We start from the raw sequence: 25424 nt of genomic DNA, 5'->3' as shown, positions 1-25424 counted from the left end.
GATGATCCTCCTCAGGTCTGAGTGTATGATTTCTATGATCTTCAGTTCAAATAAAATGAAAGACAGGGAGGAAAAAAATAATGATAACTCTGGTAGACAGAAGAATGCTCCCACTCGTCCCCACAAGATGTCTACGTCTTAATCCCTGAAACCTGTGAATATGTTAGGTTACCTGGCAAAGGGGAATTAAGGCTGCAGATGGAATTAAGGCTCCTAATCAGCTGCCTTTAAAATAGGAAGCGTATCCTGGATTATTGGGGAGGGAGGAGACTGCAATCACAGGGCTCTTCGAAGTGGAAGAAGAAATCAGAAGAAAAAACCAAAGAGTTGGCAGCCTGGGAAGGACTCAGCTTGATTTGTTGGCTCTGAGGATAAGGATAGCGAGGTAGGAGCCAAGAATGAGGGTGGATCTCAATGCTGAAAAGGCAAGGAAATGAATTCTCCCTAGAGCATCCAGAAAGAATGTCAGCCCCACCGACACCTTGGTCTTAGCCCTGTGAGACCCCTGTCAGACTCCTGACCCACTGAACTGTAAGATAATAAACTTGTGTGGTTTTAAGCTACTACGTTTGTGGTACCGGGTTATAGCAACAATCGATAACTGACATAGTAAGCTTGGCAGGTAAAGTACTAATTCTTACCTTTTTAAAAAAAATTACCATCTTTATATATTTTAGAATCTCCTAAATAATTATGCAAATATGTAGATGGCCTGCTAACCAAAGGCCATCTACGAGCCAGGCGCTGTGCTGGCTCACTTTATGTGCATTTTCTCATTTAATCCTCAAAGCAGCTTAGGAATAGGCCCTGTCTGCTGGCATATTGTAGGTGTGCTATAAATGTTTGTTTATGCACAGACAGACGGATGCACAGACAGACGGATGGATGGGCAGGAAAACAGGCACTCCTGATAAAGGCCAAAGTGAGGGAACGGATGGGACAAACAAAACTAGGGGGTTGTTCCACTCTGAGGACCCTGTGGTTCCATGTGGCCTCCCTTGAGGGGTGCCCGCGGGCACAGTGCAGAGCCCCCCGCAGCCCCGCAGCTCCCTGCCCGCCCCCAGGCCCGCCACCGCGCGTACGTGCTTCCGGAAGAGCTCCACGTGGGGCCCCAGAGCCTGCGGGTCTGCGTCTTTCACGAACCAGACCACATCCTCCACGGACCAGGTAGAGGGGTTCCTGCTCCTTGGCCGCCGGGTGTCCTGCCTGTCCGGAGAAGGGCTTGAGGCTGGAAGGTAGAGCACAGAGAGGGAGGCCGTGAGACAGCGGGCCTCGGGCCTTGGCACCTACCTACAGGCGCCGCCTGTCCCCACCTGGCCCCCGAGTCCAAGGCGGCGGCCCGAGTGACCTCCTGCGACGGAGAAAGGCCAGGAGTGCCTGCTCTTGGCAGGAGCCTGGAGCACCGGAGGCCACTCCTAAGGGCAGCAGCCTCCCCCCTCCGTACCGAGGTTCTCTGCTCTCCCAGGGAATAGAGCATTGGAAAATGGATCTCCTGCAGCAGGTTGAAATGCTGACCCATGTTAGAGTTTTAAAGACCCCCCACCCCACACCCCGATCAGTCCTGTCTCAGTGGGCCCCGGGCCTGCTGTAACCAGGTTCCATGAAGCTCCAGATAGACCTCTGTAGTGCTGTGAGGCCAAAACGACCTCAGGCCCTTTCCGCCTCCACTGGTGTCACCCTGAGACAAGAAGGACGCGGCAGAATGGAGGGGCATTTTGTGCTTGTCCTGGGTCTCTGGTGCCACAGTCCCAGAAGCCCTGTCTGTGAGAGGTCCATGCCCTGCTCCGCATGCGCAGAAAGAAGACTCACTGCCTACACTGAGCGCCTCGCCAGCCCTCGGGTCTGTCAGAGCACTCACTCCAACCTCCCACTAGACGAGGGATTCCTTGACAACAGGAGCCTAATCTTGTGCCTGGTCCACAGCTGGTCCCTGGTCAGTGACTGTGGCATGAGTTGCATTGCTGCATAAATGCTCTTCCCACATGGCAGATTAAAAGGTGCAGGACGTATGAAGGAGGAGAGAGTAGTGAATCAATATTTAGGCAATATTTAGGGGGTGACTTGTTTTGTATGTCCCAAACAAGTTCATCCTCTTTCCCTAGAACCAGCATCCCCTCCTATCTCTCATGTTTCTGAAACCTCAGTGATATCTCTACCTCCTGTCCCTTATTTGCTCCCCACATTTAATTATTCTGAAGCTCTTAGAAGGATGTCTCTCACACTGGTCTCCTGTCTTCCATCCCTGCTGCCCCAATCCAGGAACTTCTCACCTGACCCTCTACAAAGGTTTTCTAGCAGATGTCCTCACCTCACGCTTTATTCCTTCTAGAGCAAAACTGTCACGGCCTCACACTCTCCCTAGTGCCCCTTGTGGATGCCCCTCGCCCGTGCACCAAGTCCGTACTCCAGCACAAGGTCAAGGGCTCTCTTTGGTCTCAATAACATCTTTTCTGCCTGGATAGAGAGGAAGAGCTTTGGTGCCAGAGAAACCTAGGGACAAATCCTGGAGCTGCCCGTCGTTAGCTGTAAAATGGCAATGCTCTCCACCTGGAAGGGCAGGTGTGAGGATGGAAATGGGATTGGGGCTGGCCTTATGGCTGACCTGCATCAGGTGGTCCACAGAGGGAAGGAGGCACCCTGCCCGCCTCCCTGCCCGTCTGCACACCCCCATCTGGGCATACTGGCTCTGACCGAATGTCCCTCCAGCTTCCAGTCTCCACCTTAGCTAGTGCTTTTGCTTCTCTCTAGAAGGTGTTTACCTTCCCTCCTTTCCAAAGAAGCTCTACCAGCCATCAAAGCCCAGGTAGACCCCTTCACAGGCAGCATTTCCATGTCCTGCCATCTGGATGTCATCTTCCTCTACCTTTAACTCCCAAATCTTTGTTTGTTCTTTTCTTAAAGATGCTTTCCACATCTGCCTTGTATTACCATTATGCATGTGCTTGCCCGTAACCTCCAGTTAGTTTTAATTTCTTGAGGATGATCTTTTTTATCTTCCCCCTATTCATCCACGGACATCTACTGAGTGTCTCTTCTGTACCAGGTCCTGGGCAAAGTGTTTGGTGAAAAATGGGATCCTCTCATCACAGAGTTTATAATCATTGACTCTCCACAGCTCCATGCAAATATATTTGTAATATGGGTTCAATGAATGTAAAATGAATCAATATACTTCATAGAAACAGTATAAGTAACTTACACAAAAGCTTTGTGCGAGTAATCCTTAATCCTATTTTCAGGCTCTGAACAATGAAGCAGCTTCCCTACAGAATAATTCTAAGTTAGAAGTTGAGAAGCCTTCACTTCCATTTCCCTTCTTTAGTCTCAAGGTACAGTGGTTTTTCTGCTGTCTCTTTCTTTCCTCCTCTTTTCAAAGTACTTGAGAAGTGCACAGTTCTCCACTAGTGCTGAGAAAAGTACAGCATCACATTTGAAGTCTGTCCTAAATACATAATAGTTTGGTTGCGAATTGGATTTACTTTGAGATTTTCCCTGCCTTTTCCTTGTTGGACCTGGAAGGGTCCCCTAAGGTGATTTGGCATGGGCTCGGTCGGTGCATTTTGGCGGGAAACTGTTAATACACCCCAGGGCCATCTGAATGCTGACGCATGCTTATTAGACATGATTTCACTGCATTTAAAGACATCTGCACTCAACATGGGGAAGAGGAACCACGGAAATCGCATTTGCCTTTCGAGCCTGCCCCATCGGAGTGTCGGCGATAATCAGGGTGATAATAGATGCTCTGATTACAAAGGCGGGAAGTCTTCAGTGCCAAGAATGATTTTAGAGTGATCAGAGCGGAGGTCAAATCTAATTTCCTGTGTTTGACAGGAAGGAAAACCACCAGACCGACTCACAACATCATCCATGGGAGCCTAAGGTCCTTTGAGCAAGGCCAGGGAAATACTTTCCCCGTGAGCCACAGCCATGGAGTTGAGCAAGGTGGTCTGGCTTGTCTTTATGGGGAGGTTCTCCAGGTGATGAATGTGGAGGGGAAGTAGCTCCGCTCTTGGCACCTGGTACTAGCTGTGGGCATTTCCACTTTTGCTCTCTGAGGTGCCTCACAGTCATACAAGACGGCAGCGGGAAGCTGTCACACCTCGGGACCTGCTCAGGATCCAAAGCACATGAACTAGCTCTAAGAGGAAGAGAGGGAACTTTCTAGCAGGTTTGAAGAGGCTTTGCAATGGCCTGTGCTCACACAAAGATAATAAGCACACTAGCCCCTCCAGCTGCTGCGAAGATGTCAGGAAGACAGATGGGTCTGGCCTGACATAGCCAGGCCAGGCAGATGTGACTGGACAGCAGTCAGACATGATAGAGGTGAAAATACCTTGCTCCTAAAGGAAGAGAGTATGCAAAGAGCTTGCCAACCGCCTTTACAGGAGGTGGCATTCTCCAGCGCCGAGAACTTCATACGTGGTCAGGTCTATTCCCTGGGCGATGCGGGAGATGTGTGTATAGTAAAACCCAGCTGTGCATGGATGTAGAATGAAGGATGGTGGTGGCTGTTTCTAACGCTGAACTCACATCCACCAGGAATAGACTGACTGTGAATCTGTCTAAAGCAACCCCGGATATCTTCACAGCCCCGGTACTCATGCTGCTGCCTGTGAGTTGCTCTCTGTCTCACACAGACCCACAAGCACCTGCATAATTTCCTTTTGTTCATTCATAATTCAGAGGAAACTCTTTAGCTAACAATAGAGTCATGTGGAGGAATGGAAGGAACAATGAGCTGGGAGTCAGAAGCCCCTACCACCCACCCTCTGTGCAAGCGTCTCTGTGCTTCTTTGGTGTGAAATAAGGAGTTGGGAAGGATCTCCAAGGTCCCTTCACACCACAGGCTGTCCCGGGCAACATGAGGGAGCTATTTTCTCACACATCTGAAGCCTCATCAATGTGTCTGTGTGCAAAGCACAGTGAATGCAAAGCCAATGGCCAGGTTTTGAGTCCCTTCCCGGACCTGATAATTCTGTTCTCTATGAGCCTCCATTTCTTCATCTTGTTTCTCAAAAGTATTGTAGGAGTCAAGTAACTATATGGCTTTGGGCTGGAGCCTGACAAGAAGCATCTTGAAGGGAAGCCCATCCGTCTCCAAAAGGGGCCTCTCAGAATCATTTGTTACATTCGTTAACGTTTGCCTCTCTGGAATTGGACGCTGTCAGCAAGCAGGGCCCACATCTGTCTTGCTCACAGCTCCATCCTTGGACCTCAGAAGAGGCCCTGGCATATTGTGCTCATAAGTATCTGCTGGCCAGGACTGACCAACATCTCTTTGAGTCTTAGTTGCCTCACCTGTCAAACCTCTACCATGTTGTGAGGATTAAATAGGATAATGTGAAGCATTAAATGGTAAGAATTAATCAAAAGATAGCTGCTATTCTTATTATTATATATCATTCCATAATGGCCAATAGATTTGCCTTCCTAAATTCTGTGGTCATCAGCTCACTTCCCTGTTCAGCCATGTCTGGTTTCCACAGAGTAAAGAAACCCCAGTCTGCTTGACTTGAACCCCAAATTTCCCAGCATGATTTCCCTTGGCGTCCCTGCACAAACTCTTCTCTTTCCTTGGAATGAATAAGCCGTGCCGCACCTTCACTCATTCCCCGCCCCCGCACATCGAGTGCTGTCCCCATTCTTCCTTCTCTTGCTGAATTGTTCTCTATCCGTCACCCGAGACCATACCCTACGGAATCAAACTCCAACCCATGGAAAGCATATGAGTGGTAATAACAATGTCAGAGTCACTTCAATTCTGAAGCTTGGACATACTTGTGGTTGGGAATTCTACAGCATGTCCTGTTAATGCAAATGTCAGGAAGCTTTTGTTATCTAAAACCTCTTTATAGTTCTTAGTGATTATATCTTGGATGAGAGACAGAGGAGAGCTCTCAGATTTTCACCTGAGTATCAGCAAAAAACAGGGACACGTGTCCTGTGAATACATCCCTTCAGAGTCCACTGACAGAGGTGATGGGCACGATATATCAAGACAGCAGGAGGAAGTACAAACAGTGCTGCAAAAAATTTCCTTGCACATGTCTCTGAGGAAGTTTTTATAGGTTATGTTCCTAGAAGTATTATTGGGTCATAGGACATGAACATATTTAATGGAATATATACAGTAATTTAGGGAGCATTAGCACCATCATGATATTGGGTCAATTGATGGGTATAATTTAACTATCGATTTATTCATTTTTATGTCCTTTAATAATATTTTATAATTTTTTAAATAAAAGAGTTGCACATTTCAAAAAAAAAAAAAGACAGCAGGAGGCCAGGGTAGGTATTCACATGAGAGAGAGGACTGAGAAGTTTGTCATGTCATCGATACCTACTGTCCTGTGCAGCCTCATGCCATTTTCTGGCTTCTGCGGTTTTAAACCATTTTGATTAGCACCATGGGGGAGAATCCATTTCTAGGTCCCTTCCAGGTTTATGACTTAGGTCAAACCCCCTTAAAGAGATATGGTTTCTTAATACCAACTGCTTTCACTTGGGATGCAATTTCAGAGCAATACTGAGCACTTCTTTGGGTGGAGGGAAAACTTCACAGCCCTCCAGAGGGCCTGCAGCCGGCACCTAGACTGGCAGCTAGGTGACAAATGGGTAAGGAGGCCAGGGGTTTTCTCTCCTACTTTAATATACTGCCACTCAATTCAGCATGGTTTATCTCCATGGTTTCCAAATGCGTTTAGCTGTGCAAACTTTGTTCAAACTACACAAACGTAGAACCCCACTCTTCAAGTGTGAAGAGGCCCTGGTTAAAGAGGGCAGTGTTGGAGTATTATCTGCTCCCATCCCCTCTCTCCTATGCCCTAGAACCTCTGAGGGACCCCTTGAAGCCCATTTTGCATGGTTTGAAAATCCCTGGGATAATTTTGAAAGCCAGCTTTGGAGTCAGTTGAAGTCAAATCCTGACTCAACACTTGACTGACCTTCTCTTGATCTTCAATTGTTTTATCTGTAAATTGAATATAATAATACCTACAATAATAATATATACTTGCTATAATAATAAATTATAAGATACAACTTATAATAAGTCATAAATATTGTGTGGAAAGTGTCTGGCCCACAGTAGGTGCTCAATAAATAGCTATTTAGGATATGCCTCAAACAGGCCCCCTTCCTGGGGCTGCGGAGGATTCATATATGAGTGAGAGACCTCATGAAGCTGAGAGTCTGGTTCCTACTGTGGGACAGGAGAGAGGAAGTACCAGAGATGAGGAGACAAAGTGCCACAGGAGGAAACAGGAGGGAAGGAACATTTCTAGTCAGCAGTAACTGAAACTGCCAGTTGCCGACCCAATCTTTTTCCACTTCTGCTTACATCTTCCTGGCCACAGTCAGTGGCTTGCTTGGAGTGGAAGGCAGCAGGCACTGGTGCACTCCATTTCTCTGGTCTCACCCAAGATCCTGAGAGGCAGAAGTCCTGAGCTAGTGGGGCTCTCCTGGGGTGCAACTAGGGCTCTGACAGAGGGGGCTCTCTCAGAGCTTGTTCTGAGCAAGGGTCTGGGCTTCCCTTTGGCTAGATTACTCAGACAGTAGATGAGGACCTAATTCCAGGAGAACAAAGGGCTGAAGTGGAGATGAAAAGGAAGGACAGGAGGGCTGTTGGAACTGGGATGGGAGTTCGTCCCAGGACTCTGTTGGAAGGAGGCAGAAAGAGAAAGGGGGAGGGAGCTAAATACCTGAGACCCCTTTGAAGGGTCCTGGATTCCCCTCATCTGGGCCACCAGATGGGCTGGGTTGGGGCAGACAACTCTTCAGTGACAGATGGAGTGGTAGAAGTTCTCTCCATTCAAATCGTGCCTTCCCCTTACTGCTTGAAATCCTACGCTTAAGACGTAGAGTCTAAGATTTCACCAACTTAAATAGGAGAGTAAATATCTCCTTTTTAAAGAATGGCAATACTCTTAGGTTTATGAGTCCATTCAATCAGCCTGGTGTCCTGTGATCACCACCTTGAGCAGATGGGAATTGCATTGAGGAGAAGAGGTTGAGAGAAGGAGATATGTGATGGGCAGAGGGACCCCAGGATGAGGGCTTTGACAAGCAGGGGCAATGTGAGGGCACTGGGCTCCATGGGGGGAGTGGAGCGGGGTAGAGATTGAATGTTTACTGAACGCCTACTATATGCCTGATATTACACTAACTCTGGGGATAAACCTAGGAAATAACTGCTGCCCCTCATTTACTTTATGACGCGGGTTTGTGCCAGATTTTGTTCCCTTCTCTTGTTCTTAGAAATCAGATGGAACAACGTCTCTCCGTTTTGGAAAATGGGCTCTGCCCACTCAAACCTGCCTGGCCGATGGCCCCGCGTGACAATGTTGGGGAGCAGGGCCATCCATGTTTGGCAAGAGCCCCCATGGCTGAGGGAACAGTGCCTTGCCCCTCAAAACTGCCTCCCCTCCTCGGCCCACAGAGGCTCGTCTGTGATGGTGAGGCTCTTTGAGGGGAGAGTGTGGAGGATCTGGGACCATACGCAATAGCTCACCACTGTGGCTGTCAGGGCTACCAGTGGACGAGCCAAGGCTCAGAACAGAAACGCCAGAGAAGACAGCCAGCCCGCAGGAGGCACCAGAGGGGCAAGATGAAGACTCCCTGACTCCCGGGCCTCTGGCCTCCTTTGTTCAGCAGTTCTCAGGTGTAGAGTTGATGGGCTGTGATCTGTTGAGGGGTGTGTTCACGTGATCTGTGATTGCTGATATTTACTGAGCTCTTACTAACTCTTAGGCCTTGTACTAAATACACATATGAATTTATTTAATCCTCCCAACAAACCTATGAAGTAGGTGCTATTATTATTATTCCAATCTCACAGGTGAGGAAACTGAGGCACAAAGAAGTTCAGACTTGCAAAACGTCACACAGTCAGAAAATGGCAGATCCAGGATTCCAGCCCAGGCCATCGGGCTCCATAGTCCATGTGATTATCCACTATGCTCTATTCATACTCAAATACTGAATTGAAAATGATTTTTTTAATAACATAAATCAAAATGGACATCAAGCTACCCCTAGAATGACAGTACCTTCCTACACTGCATTCCAATAAGTTAACTTTAATGGGTGAGACAGAAGTAGCATCATAACCAGTATTGTGGGGGGCCTTTCCTAGTGGTCCAGTGGGTAAGACTCTGGGCTCCCAATGCAGGGGGCCCGGGTTCGATCCCTGGTTGGGGAAGTAGATCCCACATGCATGCCACAACTAAGAGTTCACATGCCACACCTAAGACCCGGTGCAGCCTAAATAAATAAATAAATGGAAAACCAAACCAAAACCAAAAAACTTACGGGACAAAAAAAAAAAAAAACCAGCATTGTGGGAATTTTACTTAACTCTGGTCTGCCCGTGTATTTGTATCCTGCAAGAGTCACCCACTGTGCAAGAGAAAAGTCTTTAGCAACTTCTGGTTCTTCTTTTTCCGGGCACAGAGCTAGTCTACACCTCTCAGACTCCCCCAGAGTTAAGTGTGGTAAAATGGCCAGCTCTTGTCAATGAAACGTGAGTAGAAGCGATGGGCATCACTTCCAGGCTCTAGGGAAACACGTTCATCTTCCTCGTTTGTTCTTTCCCTTTCTACCACTAGATGCATGGGGCATGGAGGCCATAGGGGACAGGAGAGCCATGAAATGGACAGATTCTGGGTCCCTGAGTTGGGATACACACACCAACTAGGAACACCCACTTTGGACTCCTGGATAAAAAACTTCTATTGTATTTGAGCCACTGTACATTTTGGATTCTACTTATTCCTACAGCCTAACTTACTCTAATACACCATTTTCTTTGCTTATGGTCAAAGGTTGAAGTCAGCTGCCCTCAAGAACAACAAAAATCCATGAAGGGATTTGTGGAAACTACTAATTTCCCAGTGTTGCTGTGTTCAAACCACCACAGTCCCCCAGTCTCCCTACATTTGGTGGTCCCAGGGCAAGGCAGAGGAGGTTAGGTCATGGGGAAGCCAGTGCACACATTACATTACCACATCTGTTTCCTTCAAGAGAGGTCCCGTTTTTCTTGGGGCTGGAGCCAGGGGGCCTCAGCCCAGGTGCTGAGGGGCCTCCAGAGGACATGGGGCTGGTATGGGGACCACCGACTGTGGTGGCTGAGCCTCCCCCAAGGTGGCCGTCTCCAGAGTTCTGCCTCTTGCAGTACAACGAAGAGGAGGTGGGCAGGGAGCCCCTGTGGCTAAAGGCGGAGGAGGAGGAGTCCACGCTGTAGCGGTTCATGCTCGCAGGGTTCACCAGGCACTCCTCAGTGGTGACCGTTTTTGCTAAGCAAGAAGGCAGGGCAGAGAAGCAGAGATCAGAGAGCAGTTCAAAAAGACACCTGGTGCTGAGTCTTGGAAAACCTTTCCCCAGCAGCACAGGTGCCACTGTCTGTGGGGATGGCAGATGAGAAGGAATGGATACCGTGGCATAATCCCAAATAGCTCACCTCTCAGCAGATTGACACCTCACCAACGAAGCATATTTTAGTAGGGATTGGGACATGTGACCCTCCATGTTCTGAGGAAAATGTGATTATCTTGGTTATTGATGACTTGTAAATAAAATTCAAACAAAGGTCTTTCTCCCTCCATGGCTCTGCTCTTCCTGGAGTTTCTGCCAGCTTGTCAGAATCTCCCTGCTCCCTCTTCTCTTGCCCATCACCACTGCCTCCCGCACCTGGCCCATGATTCCTGGGAGAGATCAAGCCAGAGTCACAGTGTCCCAGAGCTAGGAGTAACAACTTTGGCCTGGGTTCTTTTTTTTTTTTAACATCTTTATTGGAGTATAATTGCTTTACAATGGTGTGTTAGTTTCTGCTTTATAACAAAGTGAATCAGCTATATGTATACATATATCCCCATATCCCCTCCCTCTTGCGTCTCCCTCCCACCCTCCCTATCCCACCCTTCTAGGTGGTCACAAAGCACCGAGCTGATGTCCCTGTGTGATGCAGCTGCTTCCCACTAGCTGTCTATATTACATTTGGTTGTGTGTACATGTCAATGCTACTCTCTCACTTCGTCCCAGCTTACCCTTCCCCCTCTCCTTGTCCTCATGTCCATTATCTACGTCTACGTCTTTATTCCTGTTCTGCCCCTAGGTTCATCAGAACCTTTTTTTTTTTTTGGATTCCACTTATATGTGTTAGCATCCAGTATTTGTTTTTCTCTTTCTGACTTACTTCACTCTGTATGACAGACTCTAGGTCCATCCACCTCACTACAAATAACTCAATTTCATTTCTTTTTATGGCTGAGTAATATTCCATTGTATATATGTGCCACATCTTTATCCATTCATCTGTCGATGGATGCTTAGGTTGCTTCAATGTCCTGGCTATTGTAAATAGAGCTGCAATGAACATTGTGGTACATGACTCTTTTTGAATTATGGTTTTCTCAGGGTATATGCCCAGTAGTGGGATTGCTGGGTCATATGGTAGTTCTATTTTTAGTTTTTTAAGGAACCTCCATACTGTTCTCCATAGCAGCTGTATCAATTTACATTCCCACCGACAGTGCCAGAGGGTTCCCTTTTCTCCACACCCTCGCCAGCATTTATTGTTTGTAGATTTTTTGATGATTGGCCTGGGTTCTGACACAGGTGTGACGGTGCTTCCTCCCCACACTTTTAGTTCCAGTACACACAAGGGCACTAACCTTCCACCAAAGCTAACAAACTAGGGACACAAATGCTGATCTGGATGGCCCCATGGTCCTCCCCAAACCCTGCAGATGAGAGAGAAAGAACCAATCTAAAGCACAGGGGGAATAGAGGACCTGGAGACTCTGCCAACCTCATCGTCAGCTCCCTCACCCAAGTAGATCAGGACTTTCTACACTTTTAAAGCTCATTCTTGCAGCCTGTTGAACTCTGAGAGCTATACCTGTGGCCAAATGGTGTGGGGTGTTTTGCTTTGTTTTGTTTTGAAGAACAAAGTCCAGAGGGATTATAGGGATAGAAAGAGGAAGAAAAATATTCTAGTAATTCCTTTTCTTCAGTCCCTCCCACCCCAGACAAGATCATATCTATCTAGCCCCATCAACAATCATCTATATACTACACATGATCAAAACAGATATAGACATCCCCAAAGGCATTAGAATAACAAAAACCAAAGGATCCTCCAATGTTGGCAATGAGTAAACACATTTGGGCCACAAGATCCAGATGTCCTCTTCACGTATGGATTCCTCACACAACATAGGTATTGAAAGATTAAGAATTGATAATTATTAGGGGAACTAGCAGGTCTTCTCATAGACGGGGATGCATATGGAGCTTGCCTGGAAATAAAAACCATTGCATATGGAATGCAGCTAAAGCAGTGCCTAGAGAAAATTTGTAACTGTAAATACTTATATTTAAAAAGAAGAACATTCTCAGATTAATGACCTAATCTTCCTCATTAAGATACTGGGGGGAAAAGGGCAAACTAAACTTAAAGCAAGCAGAAGGAAGAAAATAATAAAGATTAGAGTGAAAACTAATTAAATAGAGAATAGAAAAATAGAGAAAATCAAAGAAACCAAAAGCTGGCTCTTTGAAAAGATCAACAAAATTGGCAAACTTTTAGCTAGATTGGCCAAGAAAAAAAGAGAGAAGACTCAAATTGCTAGAATCAGAAATGAAAGAGATGACATTATCACCAATCTCATAGAAATAAAATGGATTATTAAGAAATATTACAAACAATTCTATGCCAATCAATTAGGTAACTTAGAAGAAATGGACAAACTACCAAAACTGACAAAAAGAAATAGACAATCTGAATAGACCTATAACAATTAAAGAGATTAAATTAGTAATCAAAAAACAAAGAAATCTCAGGCTCAGATGGCTTCATAGGTGAATTCTATCAAGTATTTAAAGAAAAATTAAAACCAATTCTTCACAAATTCTTCCAAAAAGTAAAAAAAGAGTGCTATGGACTGAATTGTGTCCCCCTCAAATGTTCATATGTTGAAGCCCTAGCCCCCATTGCAACTATATTTGGAGAGAGGGTCCATAAGGAGGAAATAGAGGTTAAGTAAGGTCTTAAGGGTAAGACCTCAACCCTGATAGGACTGGTTAAAAAGAAAGTACTGACAAGAAGAGGAAGAGACATGAGAGAGCTCTCTCCCTCTTCACACACATGCACAGAGAAGAGGCAATGTGAAGACACAGAGAGAAAGTGGCTGTCCACTAGCCAGGAAGAGAAGTATCACCAGAAACTAACCCTGATGACACCTTGATCTCAGACTTTTAGCCTCTAGAATTGTGAGAAAATAAATTCTGTTGTTAAAGCTACCTAGTATGTGGTGTTCTGTTATGGCAGCCAGGCAGACTAATATAAGGAGGGAATACTTCCCAACTCATTCTATGAGAACACTAATACCCTGATACCAAAACTAGACAAAGTCATCACAAGAAAATTACAGATCAATGTCTCATTAATATGGATGCAAAAATTCTCAACAATATACTAGCAAAACAAATCCTTAACATACAAAATGACTTATACATCATGATCCAGTAGGATTTGTTTCAGGAATGCAGGGTTGGTTTAACATCTGAAAATCAATTAATGTAATATGTGATATCGATAGAATAAAAAACAAAGATCATGTGATTATCTCAATAGATGCAGAAAAAGCATTTGACAAAATCCAACATTGTTTCATGAGAAAAACACTCAACACACTAGGAATAGAAGGGAACTTCCTCAAGCTGAAAAAGGGCATCCACAAAAAAACCTACACATCATAGTTAATGGCGAAAGACTGGATGCTTTTCTTCCTAAAATCAGGAACAACACAAAGATGTCTCTATTCTTGCTACTTCTATTCAACATTGTATTGGAGGTTCCAGCCAGGGCAAGTAGGTAAGAAAAAGAAAAGGCATCTAATTTGGGAAGGAAGAAGTAAAACTATCTCTTGTATGTAAAAAATTCTAAGGAATCCAATAAAACACTTTTATTAATTGAAATTAATAAATGAATTCAGTAAAGTTACAGGATACAAAATTAATATGCAAATATCAATTGTACTTTTATACATTTGCATTAAACAATATGAAAATGAAATTGGGGAAAGAATTCAATTTATGATAGTATTAAAAAGAATAAAATACTGAGGAATAAATTTAACAAAAGAAGTATAAAACTTATGCTCTAAAAACTACAAAACTACTTTCATTATTGAAAGAAATTAAAGAAGATCTAAATACTTAATTGGAAAAAATTCCATGTTTATGAATCAGAAGACTTAATATTATTAAGATGGTAATACACCCTAAATTCATCTATGGATTGAATGCAATTCTTGTCAGAATCTCAGCTGACTTCTTTGTAGAAATTGACAAGCTGATTCTAAAACTCATATGGATTTTCAAGGAACCATAAATAGCCAAAACAATCATGGAAAAAGAAGAACAAAGTAGAGTAGTCACACTTCCCAATTTCAAAATTTACTACAAAGCAATGGTAACAAAGACAGTGTGGTATTGACTTAAGGAGAGACATATAGAACAATGGAATAGAGTTGAGAGTCCAGAAATAAACCTATGTGTCATGTTCAACTGATTTTCAACGAAGGTGCCAAGATCATTCAATAGGAAAAGAATAGTCTTTTCAACAACTGATGCTTGGACAACTGGATATCCGCATGCAAAACAATGAAGTTGGACCCTTACTTCATACCATACACAAAGATTAACTTGAAATGGATCAAAGACCTAAATGTAAGAGCAAAAACTTATAAAACTCTTAGAAGGAAATATAGGGGTAAATCTTTATGACCTTGGGTTTGACAAGGTATTATTAGATTTGACACCAAAGGCATGAGCAACAAGAGAAAAAATAGACATATTGAATTTATCAAAATTTAAAACTTTTGCATTTTGAAAGACACCATCAAGAAAGTGAAAAGATAACCCACAGAATGGGAGAAATTACTTGCAAATCATACCTCTGATAAAGAATTCATATCCAGAGTATATTAAAAAAACTCTTACAACTCAACAATCAAAAGACAAATAACCCAATTTTAAAATGGGCTTGAATGGACATTTTCCCAAAGAAGATAGACAGATGGCCGATAAGCACACAAAAACTTGTTCTAAATCATTAGTCATTGGGGAATGCAAATCAAAACCACAATGAGGTACCACTTCACACTCACTAGGATGGTTATAATCAAAAAGTCAGATGATAGTAAGTGTTGGTGATACTGTAGAGAAATTGGAAACCTCACACACTGCTGGTGGGAATGTAAAATGATGCAGCCTCTTTGGAAAACAGTCTGGCTCTTCCTCAAATGGTTAAAAATAAATTCACCATACAACCCAGCAATTCTACTACTAGGTGTGTGTGTATGTATGTGTGTATATAAATATATATATATATTCCCAAGAGAAATGAAATTTCCACATACAAATTTTTATATGAATGTTTACAGAAACACTATTCATAATAGCCAAAATGTGGATACAACTCAAAAAGCTATCAACTGATGAATATATAAACAAAACATGGTATATGCATACAATGGAATAATTTCAGGCATAAAAAGGAATGAAGTACTGATCCGTGCTACAGTGAGAGTGAGCCTTGAAATGTTACGCTAAGTAAAGAAACTGGGCCACAAAAGACCACATATTAAATGATTCCATTTGTATGAAATGTCCAGGATAGGCAAATCTATAGAGACAAAAGTAAATTAGTGGTTGCTTAGCATTTGGAGGTTGGGGGAACCGGGGTTCCTAGCTAAAGAGTGTATGGTGTCTGAGGTGTTGAAAACTTTCTACAATTGACTGGGGTGATAGTTGCACATATATTAAAAACCATTGAATAATACACTTTAAATGGGTGAATTGTATGATATATGGATTATATCTCCATAAAGCTGTTTTTAAAAACTCATTGCAGAGGCCCAATGTTTGGCTGTGAACACATTCTTGACAGTGTTGTACAGTCAAGTCCAACACTGCTTTGGCCACTTGGACACAGGGAAGCTGAGCAGCAAAGGGTAGGCATGCATGCTCTGTGCCTCATCCTTTGTGGCTAATGCAGTGCTGAACGATGTCTTCAGGAACCTGGAACCCTGCACCTTCCCCTAGATGGCCTCTATTGCATCGTCCCTCCTGGTCAGAAGACATCAGCAGAAAGGACCTGGCTGTGGAGCCAGATACTAGGCTGCTTCTTGAATGGAGCGAGGAAGAGGAAGACTAACACTTTTTGAGCACCTGCTATGGGCCAGCACATTCCAAGCCAGTGAGCAGGAAGCCTGCCATTATATTCCCTTCATTGAAAAGTTTTCATAGTCTGGGATACTAATCCTTTTTGTGTCCCCAGTGTCTGGCATGGTGCTTGGCATTCAGAAGGCACTCAATAAATATTAAGTAGACATTTGGGCAGTAAGACTGCTGTTACACAGAAGACGTGTTAAAATTCAGATTATAAAGAACTAAATATAAATTCTTCATGTAGATGCACGGTAAACAATGAAAAAAATCTAACTAAAACATTTATTCTGTTTATTAAATATTTTAAATCCAAATTAAATATGCCTATGGAAGTCTGATAGTCTAAGGTAGAGAATGCAGATAATTCACCAATCTGCACTACAGCTGGAAAATAGAGATGCAGATGGAATATTGTTCTCCTATGACAACATGTGGAAATGGGGACCAAGGGAATATGGACCTTATTGGTTTAAAAACTGCTGACAACCATGGGGTGAGATCAAAGGTAATAAAAGCCAGCTTCTGGGCTATGATCCAAATGAATTCATCAGAAAGTAAAACCGACTTGAGAGAGCGTCAAGCAATAGCCCTCTACCCAGCAAAGGATGTGACAGTGATTCCAAAGGCGGCCAGGTGGACAGCCATGGAAACAGATCACTAAGCCCCAGCCGTGGTCCTACACAGCCTGTAGCTCCCAGGAAGCCTGGGAGTGATTAGCACGTTCAGGTGCACACATCAGGGTGCCATTCAGAGTTGACGAGATGCATCTGCTCAAACCCGATTAACACAGCCTTTTCCTCACCTTTATAAATAGGGGTGCTGACACTTACATCATACCTGAGTGTAAAAATGACCGATACAATGAAGGGCATCATCATTCAACCACAGGGCTGAAAAGGACCTTCACAGAGCACCCGGCTCAGCATTTCCCCGAATGTTAAAATGTGTCAACAGTATGGAGCTTCCTTAAAAAACTAAAAATAGAACTACCATATGACCCAGCAATCCCACTACTGGGCATATACCCTGAGAAAACCATAATTCAAAAAGAGTCATGTACCACAATGTTCATTGCAGCTCTATTTACAATAGCCAGGACATGGAAGCAACCTAAGTGTCCATCGACAGATGAATGGATAAAGAAGATGTGGCACATATATACAATGGGATATTACTCAGCCATAAAAAGAAATGAAATGGAGGTATTTGTAGTGAGGTGGATGGAGTTAGAGTCTGTCATACAGAGTGAAGTAAGTCAGAAAGAGAAAAACAAATACAGTATGCTAACACATATATATGGAATCAAAGGAAAAAGAAAAAAAAGGTCATGAAGAACCTAGTGGCAAGACGGGAATAAAGACACAGACCTACTAGAGAATGGACTTGAGGATATGGGGAGGGGGAAGGGTAAGATGTGACAAAGAGAGAGAGTGGCATGGACATATATACACTACCAAACGTAAAATAGATAGCTAGTGGGAAGCAACCGCATAACACAGGGAGATCAGCTCTGTGCTTTGTGACCACCTAGAGGGGTGGGATAGGGAGGGAGGGAGGGTGGGAGGGAGGGAGATGCAAGAGGGAAGAGATATGGGAACATATGTATATGTATAACTGATTCACTTTGTTATAAAGCAGAAACTAACACACCATTGTAAAGCAATTATACTCCAATAAAGATGTTAAACAAAAAAAAATGTGTCCCGCTGGCCCAGCAGGGGATGATTCTTGGCGGTACTTAGGTGTATTAGTTTCATAAGGCTGCAGAAATTACCACAGATTTGGTGACTTAAAACAACAGAAATATATTCTCTCTCACTTCTGGAGGCTACAAGTCTGAAATCAAGGTGTTGTCAGGGCCATGCTCTCTGCAGTTTCTGGAAGATCCTTTTTTGCCTCTACCTGCTTCTGGTGATAGTCAATGATCCGTGGTGTTCCTTGGCTGCAGACACACCACTCTAATCTCTGCCTCTGTGGTCACATGGCATTCTCCCTTTGTGTCTGTGTCTGTGTCCAAATTTCCCTCTTATAAGGACATCAGTCGTTGGATTAGCGCCCGTAATCCAGTGTGACCTCAAGTTGATTACCTCTGCAAAGACCCTATTTCCAAAGAAGGTCCCTTTCACAGGTACCTGCGGTTAGGACTTGAACATGTATCTTTTTGGAAGACACAAAAACAGGTGAACGTTATTTTATTATAGTCATATATTTTTGTGCACAGCAATAAAATATAGTTAGCTCATCAAACTATGATTTCACTGATAAGGTATCACTGCTTACGATAACTAAAGGCTACGGTTAAAAGAAATGAATCCATTTAAAGGAATATCTTGAGTAAACACTTCTATAGGTTTTAGTCAGACATAGCAAAAATTGTGAAGGTGGTAAATTAATGGTGGAATGCCTTGAGCTTGCCCCAAATTCTCTTTTCAAGCATGGTGGTATTTGGAGCAGAAAATAAAGTAAATAACTGAGCCTCTTATTTAAAAGCTTCCCAAGAGAGATCTTACAATCTCCTCACAGTTAGGTCATTGTGCCACAAACCTCATTGCCTGAAACTTCTTCCTTACACCTAACCCCAATTCCTCTTGCTTCAGTTAAAATGATGACTGCTGGGTACCTACCCTTTATACTATTAAAACCATTAAGTCATCCAACATACAGGTAAGATGAATTTAATAAAGTGTGGCTCGTGAATTCTTTGTTACCCAAAACCACTATTTAAAGTTGGTAAAAAAAAAAAAAAAAAAAAAAAAAAAGGACCAAATCTCCTTGGAGAGAGAACTACACTTTTCAAGCAGTTTTGTGGCTGACTGGTGACTGAACACCAGATGGGGCCAGCAGACCTGGGATCATCTGCGGAGAGTGCCCTGCGTGGATCTGATTCCCGCACACAGACTTGGGGTAAACCACAGGGCTGACAGGTTAAGACGTTCCCAGTCTTTTTTCCTGGATTCTTAGAAAATCACTTCTCATCTGAAATGAGCTACCTTGTCACCCTGGCACCTCTCATTAAACAAGAGGATCCAGCCCAGCCTCTACTTAAGGCCGTTTCATCGCTGTGCACACCAGCTCAGCAAAGCAGGGTAAACAAGAGGCATTTTATGTGCTTCTCTTCTATAACCTCGTGCCTCTATCCAAGACACTAAGGATGCCACTTATGAATCATTAAATCTTTCCTCCAGAAAAAGGATTAATCTGCTTTCATACGATCACAAGAGCATGCTTAAATAGAAAGGCACAGGCACCAATGGCACATTCAAAGAAGGCTGCCACGTTTTCAAGGTTTGGTGTCTTAGGGACATTCAAAAGAGGCTAACGTGCCTTTTTCACCATAGCTAATCTGCTTGTGGACTATGGTTTCCCCAGCTGCTACGTATAAAGCCTGCCCATTAGGCTAAAAAAATACTCTAGAAGACTTCAAACCCACTCAAGCCTCAAAGGATACCCCTTTGCTCCTGAACCTGAACCAGGTCTAAGCCTCCTTGTTTGGAGAACAAAGCTCTAGGGTCTGAGTCAGGAGTGTGTGGACTCCTCCCTCCCTCCACCCACACCCCTGCAGAGGCCTGGGGGGCGCCCAGCACAGCCCATCCTGCTGCGGTTCTGGAGGGTCAGCTGAGCACCTGGAAAGTGCAGAAACTCCAAAGAGAAGCAGGAAGAGGCAGAGGGACAGGAAGGAGAAAGCCAAGAGCCAGAGAGAGAAAGAGAAAGTCCCAAAGCAGCGACAGCAGCCCAGGGAGGAAAGAGGGGCCCACATGGATGAGACTCCAGACCTGCTGACAGAGGTTTAGTTCAGGGGGTGCTGGCCCCTTTTCGGGTAGGACACGAGAGCCAACTGCTCACAGTTAAGTGAGCTTGGACTATTTAATTTATTTAAAGAATTTTAAAAGGCACTTTACTTGGATTCTCTAACCAAATGAAGCCCTGAAAAGCGACAACACCACCGTCTGCAAAATTATTCTCAAGTAATCTCTCTGCAATAATAACCCTACATCCCAGAGTCTCAGACACTGTTCTTCCCAGCACTAAACAGTTCTCTCTCTCTCTCTCTCATACACACACACACACACACACACACACACACACACACACACACTCTCACCTTCCACTCCCCTTTCCTCACATCAGTCACAACTTCCCAGCTGAAGGAGCAGCTGCACAGAGTGAACCCTTTCTACAATCAGCTCTGCTACCTCCCCCCAGGCTGAAAGCCATTGCCTCTCCTGGGATTGATTGCCAGCGGGTCTGCCCAGCCCAGCAGGCCACGTGACCCTGCCCAGGCTGACAAGAAGGTCAGACCACTGGACCAGTGTCCAGAGGGCTCCGTGTGTGAGCGCTTTGGCTCTGCTGTTTAAAGAGATAGCGGCACCACGGGTCCCTAGCCCTGAACCCCAGATGAGAAAAGGAAGTAACAGAGTCGGCCTGATAACACCGCCACGTGAATTACCGTGCAATAACTATTCCCCTCTGCTTAATCAGGTGCCACCACCTAAGGAGCACAGCCAGTGAGTTCTAGAATGCAGGGAAAGAGACCTGCAAGGAGAGAAGCAGAAAGAGGAAGGGGGGCAGGAGGGAGACGGGCCAGGAGACACTAGCAGGTCCCCGTAGAGCAGCCCCTCCCCTGCTCAGAGCCGGACCTGGGCTTCACTTCCTACCTGGAGTGGCCGGGTCTCCGCCACCAGGCAGCCGCACGCACGCTTCTCGCCAGCACCGCCGCCAGCGCCCAGCGCGTGCTCGGCTGTGGGCGGCAGGGAGGCCCTCGGCGGGACTCCTCGGTGTCCGAAACCAGCAGATCTCCTCTCTGCCCTCCCGCCGCCTTTCACTGCGGTTCTCGTGGAGGTCTGCAGGTTTCCTTCACTCCGGCTCGGTCCCGCCCCTTGTTCTGGCTCAGATAAGCTCATCACGTTCTCCCTTAGGGCCCCCTGTGGCCTCTTGTCCCAGCCTTCCTGGTTCAAAGGACACCAGGCCACACCACCTATGAGGCTTAGCCTTTCGTTCGCTTCAATTAAATTTTCCATTAACTTGGTCTCTGGCCAGTATAGATTTTCTCTTCAAGCTCGTCTCTAAGTTCAGATCACTCAGCCCTCAGAATCAACCTTATAACTCCCCTTGGGTCCATTTAAGTACATTTATATTTTCCCCCTGACACCTGAACTTCTTTAGTCCTTTCCAATGTTGTTGGTTTGCCTGAGACTTTGTCTTTAAGATTTAAGATTTCCTCTTGTGGAAATTTTGCCCGAAGGCAATTTTGCCCAGTGTCAGCCCTTTGAGAATAGTGAATGCCCTTTCAGTCTCCAGAGGGGAGCAGGTTCCCTAACCACCATCTCTGCGGTCTTTTCTTTGCGGCTTTGCCAAGCCTCTACCCCGAGGCTTAAGGGAATGAATTCCCAGAAGGCGGGGGAGGGTGAGAGTGTGGGACCTCCCACGGTCAAGCTCTGTTTCCTCAATAGCCCCCGCTCTTTTTTCGGTCTTTCATAGAACTCTGGGGAAATTTAAAGTGACCCTTAATCAGGAAAACGTTGGAGTCCCTGGAATAGAGAACACCATATAACTTTTGGTTCTAAATGGACATCCTAATTTTTAGGAAGGCTTTCCTGTATTTCTCAAGTGGGTGAAGCAGGCTGCCATGTTGTGAGAAGCTCTGTGGAGAGGCCTATATGGCAAGGCACCAATGGCTTGTGGGAAATGGAATCCTGCCAACAACCATATGAATGAGCTAGGAAGTAGATCCTGCCCTAGTTGAACTCTGGGATGCTTGCAGTCTTGTGAAAGACCCAGAGCCAGGGGACCAAGTTAAGCTTCACCTGAATTCCTGAGTCACAGAAACTGTGAGATAATAAATGTTATTTTAAGCCACTAAGTTTTGGGGTAATTTGTCACACAGCAATAGATAAATAATACAGGTGGGAAAGGGGAATTTGTTTCATTCCTCTTGACTCTGCATATCTAGGTTGGAAGTTGTAACTATTAATTCGGTAGCAGCTAGGATGTATCTGCTATAGAATATCTAATTCTCTGTCAGGAAGTTTATGGGATTTTTTTTTTCCCCCAAAATCAAAGGTTTTGCTACTTATGTCTGAGACCCAGAAACTACCAACTAATAGGAGAAAGCTCATGGAGTTTATCTTAGAAGGCTCCTGGTTTCCAAAGTTGCTTCAATTCCTCTTGGCATGGTTTGCCAATTTAACCCTAGTTCTGATGCACGGTCAGTAGATACTGGTGTGGATAACCTGCAGATATTTCCTTAGGACCCACCACAGGGGCTCAGGGTATTAGTCCAGAGGAGCAGCCCAAAGGATAGAGAATCCAATTACAGCTCCTCTGGGCCCTGGAGATTTTGGGATGGCCAAATCTCATATACTTGATCCTTTGTTTCCATCAGTCCTTGTGCTTTCTGTGTTCTGATGTATAAACCAGAGACCTTGGTCACCATCTCCTTGGATCTCCTTAGAGACCTTGCCCATTCCCTACGTCTACTCTTCCATCAAGGCAGGAGCCTCTTTGGACAGGCCTGCCAGAGACACAGAGGGCCTTCCGCACCTGGCTCAGCTGTCCCCAGCATCGTCCCCAGTCCAAGAGTGGCTCATGGGGGATTGATGGGTGGGGGTGTCACATGAAGGACAGTTTCATGGAACAAAGGGGAAGATTTCCAGTAGATTTCTTTATTTGAAGAGAGGCATGGGGCAGGGGCAGGGGTGTCTTTCAGAGAATTCCTGAGACCAGCCTTGTAGGAAGAAAGAGCTCATACCGCCTATTTTTTGGCAGCCTCTTTTTCTCCTCCACACTCCCTCCTAGAAGGAGCTCTCCCAAACAGTAGAAAGCCTACTGGGGATTTACCACCATCATCATTCTGCTCCTCAAGTCTTCGGTGTTGGCATCTTTAATCCACAAAATGACTTTATTTGTGATCTTGGACAAGAGGAGCGTTATCTTCATTTCTTTTTGTTCCATTTTAAAGTATATACTTTCTATTAAAATATTACCAAACTGGTCACCATGATTCAATAGTAGCCTATTTATCCCATATTTCAAGTACCTTGGGAGGTTCCAACAACTTAATTGGAACATTCATTCATTCATTTAACCAATAATTATTGACTCCTTGTGCTTCCTCAATATCTACAGGATTCAAAAGAGAACCAAAGCATTACAGCGCAAAGGGATCCAATAAATTACTGAGCATTGTGAAAATCTATATCAAATTCTACAAAACCCAGTGTTTTCCTTAGTGGTTACATTTTTCCCTTTTAGCTCAATGTTTTAAAATAGGTACAGATATTATACTTTAATGAATGATATCACTGAAAGGATGATAAATAGCTTTTCCTAAATGAACTCATATTGGCACACTGGTAGAGCTAAGATCAGGAATTCTACACTGGCAAACACTCCCTATTCCATGCTGTAAGAGCTCTGGCTGGGCTTCTCCTGGACCCATCTGTCCGAAAATATAGGAAGGCCTTTTATATTTGCTGCCGAACTTGCAGACATTCTTCTTTTCACCTTTCCATCAAAACTTTCTGCAAAGATTCTTAAGAACTGAGCTTAACACTGATACTTTGTTCTCCTTCCAAATGACCCCCTTTCCAATGCATGGCTTGGGAACCTGATGGCTCATTTTGTTCACATGGCCCGTGGCTATGACAGGGTGAACACAGCTCTGCAATATTCTAATCATTGGCCTGCACACGCCTTCCTTCATTTCTTTTTTTCCCCCATCATTTCATATATTATTTAAAATACCAGGTCAAACCACACCTAGTGTCGGTGGAGTAGGCCACTTTGTGTGGGTTTTGTAGGGATGAGAAAGTTCTCCTGGTGTCTAGGATGATAGGCTCTGCCTGTCCTGTGGATGTCGTCTAGCAACGATGTAGCTAGGGCACAAGGATAAGGATGAGACACTCCTTGGGGCCAAGATATTAACCAGAAGGAGAAAAGATAATTGATGTCCCTGGAGTGCAGTTTCTGCCTAGATTTTGCTAAGTGGGCATCTGTGTTTGTTTTGTTCTTTTACATCTTTTCTAGAAGAAGTGACACAGGGGTACCACAAGCCACTTGTGAACATCCATTTTGTGTGGTCAGGCTTCTGAGCCAGGGAACAGGACACACACACACCCCAGCAAGTGTTGGGTAATGGGGCCCTACCGATAGGCTTGGGAGCAAAAGCAAAGGGCCAGGGAGAAGAAGACCTAGGCTCAGCTTCCACCCTGCTGCTGCCTTTCTGTGTGGCTCTGAACCAGTGGCCTCAGCTCTGCAGGTATCACACGTAGAGGGAGCTCAGAAAATGTTTACCAACTGATCATATGGATAGTTCTGTATGATGGAACTCATGCCACTTGATAAGCTCTATTTCCTTTTAGAAATAAACAACCTTTTGGAAAGAGAGATATTCTCTGGATAGTCATTCTCTGTAGAGCTATTACATTAGACAAATTTGTAGTTTAACAAGGAAGCAGATTTGATTTCTAGATGGCTGGGTATGAAGGTTCAACCATTCAACCACAGCAGAATGTACCGTGCGTGTCTGTTACTCCAGTAGTTTTCTGGTGCCTGGCTCCAAGACCACCAGCCAAGGAAGAAAACATCAAGTCTCAAGAATAAATGTCCTTTCTCATCTCCCACCCCCACCGTCTGTGTATCAAAAAAAGCTACTCAACAAAAAGTAAACAATTTGTTCCCATCATGTCAAACCTTCAAAAGGCAGGAAACCAATCACTAAACTAGATCTTGCAAAAGAGTTCAGCTATCACATTTGTGGTTTCCAGAGAAGATCTCCCCAACGCTTGGTGAGCAGACAGTTTGTTCTGTTGTGTTGCATAGAATTCGAAACAGTAAATATTTACTGTGGACTTGTTACGTCTCAGGCTCTGCTGGGGACTGCACGTCCCTGCCCTCAAGTCTACCTAGCAGGGAGATGAGGTCTGGACCCAGATTCGAGCAGTATAAGGCAGGGAGGGTATGTAAACAAGGGTCTGAGAGAACAGATCCCTGGGGTCTTCTAGGAATTCAGGGAAGCTTAGAGGGCAACAGAGACCCTGCTGCCGGTGGTGGTCAGGCCGCACCGAGAAATTTGCCTGTCGTCATTCTTTCCTTTCTTTTACTCTCTTCTCCAGCACTGCAAACCTCCTCTTTCTCACCTGGATTTGCACATGTGCCACCTTGCCTGACTACTCTGCCCCCTCACG

At 44.7% G+C, this 25424-nt stretch overlaps 1 protein-coding gene across 2 annotated transcripts in view; it reads right to left on the bottom strand.

The window, feature by feature from the left end:
• The window catches only part of SCML4 (Scm polycomb group protein like 4), a 104848-nt gene that overhangs the window by 6621 nt on the left and 72803 nt on the right, over window positions 1–25424 (bottom strand). The window contains exons 1-3 of one of the 2 annotated variants that reach the window (XM_007190655.2): window positions 20895–21168; window positions 10008–10298; window positions 1083–1228 (exon numbers count right to left, since the gene is read on the bottom strand). In XM_007190655.2, coding sequence (XP_007190717.1) covers window positions 1083–1228; window positions 10008–10254 — 393 coding nt within the window. In that variant the 5' untranslated portion in view covers window positions 10255–10298; window positions 20895–21168. Of the gene's footprint in view, window positions 1–1082; window positions 1229–10007; window positions 10299–20894; window positions 21169–25424 lie in introns of those variants that run through there. The other variant, XM_007190654.2, reaches the window with a different exon arrangement.

Source organism: Balaenoptera acutorostrata, chromosome 14 (assembly GCF_949987535.1).
Source record: "Balaenoptera acutorostrata chromosome 14, mBalAcu1.1, whole genome shotgun sequence".
NCBI classification, from domain to species: domain Eukaryota; kingdom Metazoa; phylum Chordata; class Mammalia; order Artiodactyla; family Balaenopteridae; genus Balaenoptera; species Balaenoptera acutorostrata.
This window is presented reverse-complemented; position numbering and strand designations above follow the sequence as displayed.